Source organism: Rhipicephalus microplus, chromosome 3 (assembly GCF_043290135.1).
Source record: "Rhipicephalus microplus isolate Deutch F79 chromosome 3, USDA_Rmic, whole genome shotgun sequence".
In the NCBI taxonomy this organism is placed as follows: Eukaryota; Metazoa; Arthropoda; class Arachnida; order Ixodida; family Ixodidae; genus Rhipicephalus; species Rhipicephalus microplus.
This window is the reverse complement of record NC_134702.1, coordinates 98232623-98243077: the sequence shown is the minus strand read 5'-3', so window position 1 is coordinate 98243077 and position 10455 is coordinate 98232623. Positions and strand designations below refer to the sequence as shown.

The 10455-nt window shown below is 44.4% G+C and overlaps 1 protein-coding gene across 2 annotated transcripts in view; it reads right to left on the bottom strand.

Annotated features, from left to right (window-relative positions):
* Positions 1-10455, bottom strand: part of LOC142803843 (tripartite motif-containing protein 2-like) — a 25244-nt gene extending 14789 nt beyond the window's left edge. Inside the window, exons 1-2 of one of the 2 annotated variants that reach the window (XM_075890038.1) lie at positions 10298-10455; positions 80-340 (exon numbers count right to left, since the gene is read on the bottom strand). In XM_075890038.1, the coding sequence (XP_075746153.1) occupies positions 80-265 (186 nt within the window). In that variant the 5' untranslated portion in view covers positions 266-340; positions 10298-10455. Of the gene's footprint in view, positions 1-79; positions 341-8734; positions 8816-10297 lie in introns of those variants that run through there. The other variant, XM_075890039.1, reaches the window with a different exon arrangement.

The window sequence follows — 10455 nt, the reverse complement described above, 5'->3', positions numbered from 1 at the left end:
GGGGTATGTATATTAAAAATAATGTAACTGCTTCGCTTCACAGAAAAGTGGGCAAAGCAATGTGCAGATGGCTTCCCACCTGGGATCGGGCCGCAGCGGCGAGGCGCTCGAGGCAGCTGCGGCACACTGTGTGGGAGCAGGAGAGGAGTTTGGGGCTGCGCTCCTGGCCATCGTAAGTGCACAGGCAAGTGCTGCACGTGAGGAAGTTCTCGCTGAAGTCTTCGTAGTTGAGAGACACTGTCTCGACAAGCGTGGACGATGTCATCTCGGCAGTTCGAGATGGCTCTTCTCACGCACAGCCACCCGAGACAGGTGCCACGACTGCCTCCCTCGGGAACACCTGCAATTTTAAAGCTGTGCTGTTACATCCATAACGGGGTTCTGTTGAAAGGAATGAGTGCATGAGAAGGCAAGGAAGGGTATACCACATCCTGACTTGCAGCATTTACTTGCTTCAATTCAGTGACATAAGAGAGAGAAAACAGTGCAAGAAGACTGTACAGGCACAAAGATGCACAGATACAGATTCTATGAGTTCAGTCTTTCTTAAGTATGAACTAGTTTAACTAGCCTAAGCATACGTTTGAGCTCATTCGTTGACACTTTGTTGCTGAGAAAGAAGAGGTAGCATGTGTGATTTTAGACCGTAATTATCAAATTCTTGTAGGTTAAACGTAAGAACACATATGTAGTTTGTTTAAAGGGACCCTGAAATGGTTTTTTCAAGTTTTGTCAGCGTTTAAGCAAAAGTAAAACCATCTGAACCACAAGTTTAGTGGCACACCGCGTATCAAGGCCGCAACGAGCAATTATATCCTACCCTCTTTCTCACCACTGCCTAGCCTTCTTATGAGGCACGCTGGCGATAACAGAGCTCTCATGAGCCCACTCGACGATTTGAGCTTTTACCAGTCTAGGCCTCCAAGACCGCATGCCAACAGGTCGCGTGCAGTTTCAGAGGCCATCACACAGTGCGCCCGGCAGCACGCACGCCATCTGGCAACAGATACGAAGATCGGGGACTAGTTCATATCTGCTCTGACAGGTGCTGCCTCTCTACCAACTGATCTTACTTCTGTGCATTCTACAGCCCATGAGAGCCATTCAGATCAGCGGCCACAGTGACGTCAAGTGACCAGAACATGCCACTCTGTGAACGGGCGGTTGAAAACACGTTTGGCCGGTTCCCGCGATCTGCGGCGAGACTTGGTCTTGCAGCTTAATGTGTTTGTACAAAATTGCCAGAACCGTTTCGGGGTCCCTTTAGGTTTGCATTAGAGAACCCTCAAACAATCAAATTTACTTTTGTAGATTTATAGCTAGAAACATTGGAGAGAAAGAGCTTGCGTTGTACCCTTTGCACCTGTGATTTTAAAGCTACGAACCTAAAAGAATGGCATACGAACAAAGCCACTACAGACACTACCAAAGCCAACATTGATGCGCAGCACTTTGGTACCCTACATTACTACTTCATTACCTCAATAGACAACTGTAGTTTAGTAGAAAGTGCTGCATAGTCTCTCGTACTGCTTTACAACTGCAAACTGGTTCAACAAACGAAGGCATGAAAGAGGTTCTTTCTTCACGAGATGGTGCACCCCACACTTTGTCTTCACACCAATGCCAAGGGCCACATGTAATGTTTTGTAATGACAATTGTTTTATTCATTTTACAATTTCCCATTAGGCAATATGCCATGGAACTATCTGTTACCACCAATACCAGTTAAGAATGGGCAATAACAAGCAAATACTTCAACATAATGTAGTTGCATTGGATATACAAATATAGTTCCTTTATAAGCACATATTCGTATCGCACTGATATCACAGATCTCACAGACATGGCTACAGATTTCACTGTACTGAACAATTTCATCTAACACAAAATCATATTTGCCAAAAAAAAAACAATAATGGTTTACCAAAACTGCATCCCATTGAGACTTGTTATGGCACGATACGATGAGAGCATGGAAATATCCCCGATGAATTGTTATTTTGATGCCAGCTCGATTCAATATACTGTGATATTTTAATCCTACAGTGTGAATTGCTGTGAAGTTGTACACAGGCCAGTAGAGCAGGAACATAGGAAACAAATCGGGTGCAAGTGGCTAGTGTCAAATTACCGTTTGCTTCATCAGCTTGTTATTTACCTTCTATAGCCATAAGGAGCAGCAAGAAACATTACAAAAATCACTCAATATGCCCTTGCGAATATTATTTCTCCTTTCAATGTCAGGCCTTCCTCAATTCAGCAGCAGGTGAGTGCTTTAATAAGTTCAGCCTACAGACAACTCATCATTCTTGTGTGATGGCTCTTGAATTTGTCTTTAGACAGAACAGAAATTCTAGCAGCCACCTGTGATGAGACAACAAAATTCTAGTCGTTAAGACAGATTACCCAAAGGAGCAGACATTACTTACACAAATAAAAATCCATAAGACATGCACAAGACTCATTCACACTATTAATTCTAAATGCTTTACAACACACTTCTCAGTTTACGTGCACTGTCCAGTGGGTTCCCAAGCTGTATCTAATTAGAACGAATGCTCAACATGACATCTACGAGCTTTGAATTGCTCTCAAAACTGTGTGACAAAATATGTTGCCTTTCCAGTTATATTCAAGCTTGAAGGCATGAAATGGCTGTTCATTTAAACCATAAAAAAAAAAGTGCGTCTTCACAAGATTCATGACTTATACAGGGTGCCCCAGCTATCCATGGCCAGTTTCTAAAAGTATTCCGATGCGGCCAAATGCACATTACTAAGTATTGCCTGGAGTATGTCACACTATTTTTTAGGCTCTTGGTTGCTTAATAAGGCATGTTTAAATACCGAACTGTTGTACCAACGAAGCTTGGCAAAAAATTATGAGGAAGTTGTATATCAGTCTGCAAAATCTCCGATTAGATAGTTTCTATCTTTCTAGAGTTTTGTGTATTAGTTTTTTTTTTGCTTACTAGATTCTCACAAAATACAAAAGAAATACCTCGTGACATGCCCGCTCGCGTGCCTATATGCCCTGTGATTGCAGTTTACCCTAACGTTTGTGCAAAAATGGTACGCTTCCCTTGCAGCGGTTCATAACAGCGATACGCATATGCAATGGTTATCGCTTGTGTTACCGCTGGCAAATGTCACCACAAAGACACCAATCACCATTCTAGCTGCCCTGTTGAAGCAGCACACCTGGCTAAATACAATGGTTAGTTTCGCATGGAGCGTTTAGGAGCAGTGCAAGACAGCCTGAACATAGTATATATTTTTTTATTTTGTGGGCAAGTGTATTAAGCAGAAAAACACCAATACTTAAAGGGGCCCTGCAACACTTTTTGAGCATGGCCAGAAAACGCTGCGGATCGGTAGTAGAGGCTTCTAACAACATGCGAGCCAAATATTATAGCACAGTATACAGCCTGGAATTCACAATAAATTATCAAAGTCAGCTGAAAATTGCTTTCTCTTCTCTCGACAGATCACTAATAAGCCCAAAAATCACATGTAGTAAGCCCATCTATCAGCCATTGGCTGATCTGAACATGGGGCACTCGGTGTTACAGGGCTTGCCGCGAGAGGCCGTCACTTGTCCACGCACTGAAAAAGCCGCGAAAAAGCCGCGCATTTGAAGAAAAAAAAGAAGAAAGTGCTCGAGGTCATGAGGTGCGCGTGACCTTTTTCCGTGACCCTGGCGTCCCTCCCTGCTTAACTTCTAGGGCTTTCATCGAGACGAGAGAAGAGAGAATGAAATTGCAGCACGAAACAAACCTTTGTAACTCCACTCACACTGGACGAATTCTTACAATTTTTGCAGCATTGAATTCGTGAGGCAATAAGCTCTTCCAGTGAATTCATTCCATAGTTACTTGAAAAAGTGTTTCAGGGCCCCTTTAATACACAGAAAGTTAGAATCTGTCAAATCGGGCATTTTTGTCAATTGATATACAATTTTCTCATAGTGATCTTTTACCAAGCCTTGTTGGTTTGAAAGTTAGGTAATTAAACATGCCTAATTAGGCAATCAAGAATAAGCCCAAAAAGAGTGTGACACATTGCAAGCAATAGCCAGCCATATGCATTTGGTGATGTCATAAATAGTGGCAGCTTATCTTTGAACTCTTGCTAAAGATAGCTGAGGCACCCTGTATATTAAAACCAGTGTCCATGTACAATTGCAAGCAGACAAGCACTGTAATGTCACCAACTAAATTGTGTGGATGGCAATATTTACCATAGAGTGATTAGTTAACTACTTAATTATGGTACACTCGTGTTAAACAAAACCTGAAGGAAGCAGGAGAATGTGTTTTATTTTTTTTTCTTGAGAAATAAAGAGGGATGCAGAATTCAAGTACAAAACCAATTATATTATGAGCAGTTACATTTATTCAACAATTTAATAAAGCAATTTTGTTTACTAAGAGTCTGCTGTAGTTGAACTTTGAAATTTCATTCATTGCAATTACAACTTTATGCGTTATCAGCAAGAAAGTTTTAACCGTTTCGTAAAATCTTGAACTGATCATATCCTCCCATTGCAGTGCAGCCTGCTATAATACATATTATAGCAGGCTACAACTTTATAAGTGTATGTGCAATAAACTGTACAAGAAGGGAGAAAATGGTGTCCTTTGTTCTTTCTTGTTCATTGGTATTTATGCTGCAACCATGTCCAATAAACCTCAGCAGTTAGTAGTGCTGTCTCCTCGAGTCTTCCTTTACGAGAAGACTAGGGGTGTGTGAATAGGAGTATTCAATCTCAAACAGCACAAAATCGCCAAATAGTGTCTCAAAATATAGGAAGGAATACAAAAGATTTTATTAAAAATTGAAGCAAAGAACACAAAAATGAAATCCACTCATGTCCTCGAGTACATATCGTGTGATGACTGCCAGCAAAGGGCTACAAACTGTCGTGCAGAAACAGAAGCTTTCCCACACGACCTGGCTTCTGGCTTTCTCACTATGATATCACGGTGTTTTCAGCAGTCAAAAACATGCATTCACAGGATACCTCAGCAGCAGGAACGAGATGGTATAACAATGCCATTTTGGCAATAAGGGGGTAAAATAGCCTCATGCTCTTTCCACTATTCCCAAGGATAACCCTTTGCTGTTATCAAGGGCTCATTGAAGTATGTTTGGACCTCTCGACTATGAGGTGTGAGCAGAGCATGCAGGTTATTTTTCGACGCAATTTAGCAGTCTCCCAGACTTTTCACTGGCCTTCTTTAACAGATCGATGACTTAATGGCTTCAAGCATAACAGCTGATTTTTTAACTGCTGTGATGAGGAGTCTTTGCGAGCATATTAATCAGTAATTTCTACTGACAACAGCTATACAGCCTGTGACTGATGGAATACACTTATGGTGCAGAAAATAGATTTAAACCTCAGATCACTGAGTGTCGTGAGCATCAGTTCCTTTTGATGTGCATAAAGAAGGCACCGTGACTAAAGGCCCTTCAGCAAGTTCTTAGCAAACAAAGCTGCTAAATTTTCAATGCTGGTATGCCTCTTAAGAATCAGTTCTGTGTTATTAAGGAATGGCACACTTAAATGATATAGTTTTAAACTTCCTTGTGTTTGTGATTACATAGTTCCATTCTTCTGTGTTTTTTTTTAATGTGCAGAAATCATATAGCGTCCTTAAAAAAAATTGTGCTTGCTTTTGATCTAGGCTATTGATGAAAGTTTTGACGAAAGGCCTACCCTGTAATGATGTTAGGAAAAGTTTTAACCGCCAACGCCAACGAAGTTGCAGCATTGACGTTTTTCAAATTTTAGATATTCATCTTTTTGCATTATTAGAAGCCTTGAATACTTGCTAATGAAAAGTGCGATCGAGTCATTTGATTAAATATTATTCAATCTGAATTCAAAACATGAATATGTGCCCACCCTACATAGAACATTAGATACATATATGTAGCTGTAGGCATGCAGTCACGGGGCACCATGAATAATTGCAGCTTGGAAAAGTGGCTTAACGTGCATTCATTGATTTATGTGGCACTGGTACATGACAGGGCACATAGAATTGCAGCCTTACAGAAAACTAGGCACTCTCAATAGCATTTCATATGCTATAGCTATATCGCTTTTTTTTTTTAAACTAAAACTTATTTTTTTCCTGCATCCCAGTTTTGAGTCTACCTTATTTTCCATGAAAGAGAAACCTTTCTGTTGATACTCGGCATTATTAATGTCCGAATCTCTTCTCTCAGTGGACCCTTTCCAATACTGTAAAGCTAGCTTTCTTGCTATGCAGTATGAACAACTAATGGCGGCTAGTCACTTGCTGCGAACAGCCTGTTCAAGTGCGGATTGCTTGCACTATGACGTGAGAAATGTCGAGTTGCCTCTCTTGATATTGCTACAGGGAGAACATGCAGAATATAGACACACATAGTGGGCAAGCTCCAGCAGTTTCAAATAGGACCGCGACTCCGTTTAAGCATGGCAGGTGCCGCCATTACTTGGGAAAATATCTAGCGCAGAGCAGCGCTCTGGCCAATTATGAAAAGAGTCTATTGTCTCCGTGTTTTAACGCCACACCTTCTTCAGATATGAATTCCTTTCAACTAGCCTAACTTTCTTTCAATCTATTCCTAATCATACCATACATAGAGAACATGATCTGCATGACGAATAGCTTCCACTGGTACTAATGATGTCATTAAAGCAATGTTATATCAGTGACATATTCAATCAATTGGTCCACTCGCACACGGTACCTAAACCATTCCCTGGTCTAGACTCATCTGTCTATGCCTTTGAAAATAAATATTAAATTAGGCACCAAAAGAAAATGCACAGAATGTTTGTTTTCTATAAACAGGAAAAAAAAGAGCATCATGATCACAAATATGTGCAGTGTACAAACTGAAAGTGCAGTCTCAATGTTTACTATATTTAAGATTACTATAGCTGTACAAGGTGTGTTAGAAAAGTAATGAGACTGGCAACACTGCAGGTGATCTCGTAGCATTCAGTCTAATGGCTTGTGCTAGAGCGATTTGTTAATCCCTTTCGCTTCCTCAGTACGGGTTGCAACTCCATACAGCGAACAAAATGGTATTTACAGTGCCATAAGTGATGTTGTCCTTTCAGTTACAGAAATGGAGAATCAGAATTCAGGGCAGCGATGTGCCATAAAGTCTTGTGTTAAACTTTGTGAACCTGGAAGTGCCAGTTCTGAAAAGTAGAAATACGCATATGGGGAACATAGCTTATCAATTGATTGATGAATGATTGATATGTGGGGTTTAACATCACAAAACCACCATATGATTATGAGAGGTGCCATAGTGGAGGGCTCTGAAAATTCGGCCACCTGGGGTTCCTTAACGTGCAACCAAATCTGAGTACACGAGCCTACAGCATCTTCGCCTACATCGAAAATACAGCCGCCACAGCCGGGATTCGATCCAGCGACCTGCGGGTCAGCAGTCGAGTACCTTAGCCACTAGACCACCGCGGCCGGGCCATTGTTTATCAAGAGCACAAGTTTTCCACAGGCACAACCATTTTTGGAAAACCGAGAAAACGAAGATGAACCTTGCTCTGAGTGACTTGCAACGTCAGAAATTGAGGAAAACGCTGAATATGTAAGGGCTCTTGTGAAATCACATTGTCTACTAACAATAAGGATGATGTCTGCAGAGTTAAATTTAAACACTTTTACCGCACATCAAATTTTGACAAACGACTTGATCATGCGAAAGAGTGATTCGTTCGAGACCAGACAATGCAGAGAAGTGTAAGCTTCATCATCACAATGCCCTCCGTCACATGGCCCTTACCACCAGTGAAGTTTCGACCTTAGAACTTACCACTGTGGTTCCTCAAGCACCTATTCACCTGATTTGAGTCCTTGTGGCTTTTTCCTTTTCCTGAAATTAAAATATGTCCTAAAGAGACGTCTTTTTAGAACTCTGGAGAGCATAAAAAAAAAAACTGACGAATCCGTTGAAAACTTCCGGTGCTGCTGCAAAGAGTGGGAAGAAAGACTCCGCTGGTGTATAGCTGCCCACGGGAACTTACTGTGAAGAGTATAGCATTGTTGCTTGAAAAAGCTAGAAATTTCGGTAAGCACAAACTCAGTCTCATTGCTTTTTTGACCACTTCGTATGTCACATGTAATGTTTTGGAATCTTAACAATAGAACTGCAATCGTAACAATGTTACACATTAATTGTCTGCAACTAGCAGAACGATCAGCCAAGAGCATAGTGACTTCTTTAACACAACGCTGTTGTGGTTCCTGGAGTGGGATACACTCCCCCCTCCCTCCCACACACGGGCTGTACCGATGTTGGTGCACCACTGGTTTAGTTTCAGAAGTGAGCTACTGCACAACAGCTCTGGATCACCGATGCTCTGCAATACACGGCCCGTATGTGCTGTGCTTATGGGCACATTTAGTGCACGCGCACCCCAAAATGCACGCGCCATAAACACACGCTCACTGCTCAAGATTGCGGTAAGATTAAATGGAAATGAACTATTCGAACGTCACGACCGAAAGCGATCGGCTACTTAATGGCCCCGATCGAAGGCGCGCGCAATCACGATCGAATCGGGTCCACGATCAGTGGCAGCGGCCCATCACAATTTGTGTAATTGCCAGGGGAACGGACCTAAAATTCAGGCGGCAGGATCGCGCAGTCGCGTCGAGAATGAGAGAAAAAAAGGAGCGCTGTTAAGTGTTTCGACCACCTCAACCACGGTGCGGGAGAACCGGATCATCCCATCTGTTGTCCAAGCGGCGAGGAGGAGTCGAGCATGCTGGCGACGATCCAGCTGTGTAAGGATCGAGTCGCCGGGGAGAACCCCTCATGCCTTGCTGCTGCTGTCTCGGAGTAGCGCGGCGCGCTAGACCATTTCTCTCTCCTCGCGCTTGCGAAAGCCGAGCAACCACGCGTCACCGAAGAGCACGCGCTTGGTGCGGGGGAGCTCGGCGCATTTCTAGCAGCTGTGCGCACCTAGCTGGCCGATGGCGCGTGCACCGTTCAAAGCGAAGTAGAGAGCAACGCGGAAGTGGGTCATCACACGCCGTACGGCCGAGCCAATTTTAACCCCCCTCCCCAGTACGCGCGCACATGCCGCGACTGGAAAACCAACATTTGAGGCGCGATTTTTATCAACGTACATCGCGCGACGGCGTGCGCCTAATCTCTTAAGGGGAAAGACCAGCTCCGCGAGCTCGCGCAACGCGCTAGGCGATCGACCATGGCGTAATGATGTCGGGACAACGAGCTGCATTGTTCGCGATGCAAGAAATGGGCAGCAGATAAGCACCCGAGCTCTTACAGATGCGCAGGTCAACGGCAGTATGAACTCGGTGCAGAGTGCATTCGGCGTTGATGTACCTACAGTACAGAGTGGACCCTTAAGTCGAAGTCCACACGCAGTCTTGCAGCCAGCCGCATGCTGTATCTGAGCATTGGCATTTTGCTCAAAAGAAGCGCGGGCCAAGATCCATCCTCGCGGTCTTCCTTTCGTGAAGCCCCTATTTGGAGCCTTCTATAAATGTACGAGCAGCGGGCGGGCGCGTGTGGAACCGTGGTGGTGTGTTTTACTTGACGGCTTCCCTCGCGTCGTTTTCGAGTGTCTTCGGCGCGGCGCAAACCAGCTTGCAGAGAGCCCACTCGGGCGGATATCCCACGCCGACCTGCACCGACCGGCCGGCGCGGGGAAAGCGACAAAAATCTATTGTTCACGCTCGCACCACGCTCCAACGGTCGTCGCAACAACGGAACGGGATATCGGGTCGCTTCGCAGCAGCAAGTCGGTGCGCTGCTCGATATGCCGTTTCCGACTCGCTGCGGAAGTGCCCCAATCGAGAGCCATTCCGTGACGCCTCATAAAGTGTCCGTAAGCTCCCAAGCACACAGGACGTCACGTAGCGACGTGCTAGAAAGCAAACATAACAAAAACTGCACTACTACACCAATCTTCGAAGCAGCGATACAAAAGCTCCGAACGACAGTTTCCTGCGATGACCCGACAGCGACGTTCACAGTGCAGCGGACATACAAAACGGCGAATTCAGTTGAATCGCAGCCTGGTAGAACACACGAAAGGCGTCGAAATCGACGCATTACGGTACCGCACCACGATCCTGCACGCATCATTACACCACCACCAGGGCCGCTCCATCGATCTTGCACTTTCTACGACACCCTGCAGCAGCAGCCTACCTGTCCGAACTGTTTTTCGAAGCCGTAAATGTGCTGCAACGCCAGTTACCTTTTTTCGAAAGATAGCGAGGGCACTTACCCCGACTGGGCCCGTCAGTTGTTGTTACGCGATGAGGCCGTGCAGCGGCTTCGCCGCGAGTCCCATAACAACAGCTGCAGCTGTTCTCCAGGGGTCTACTGCGACGTCGACTGGTCGGCCTCCAACACGTAGCGCCGCGCGCGCGTTCTGACGTAGTT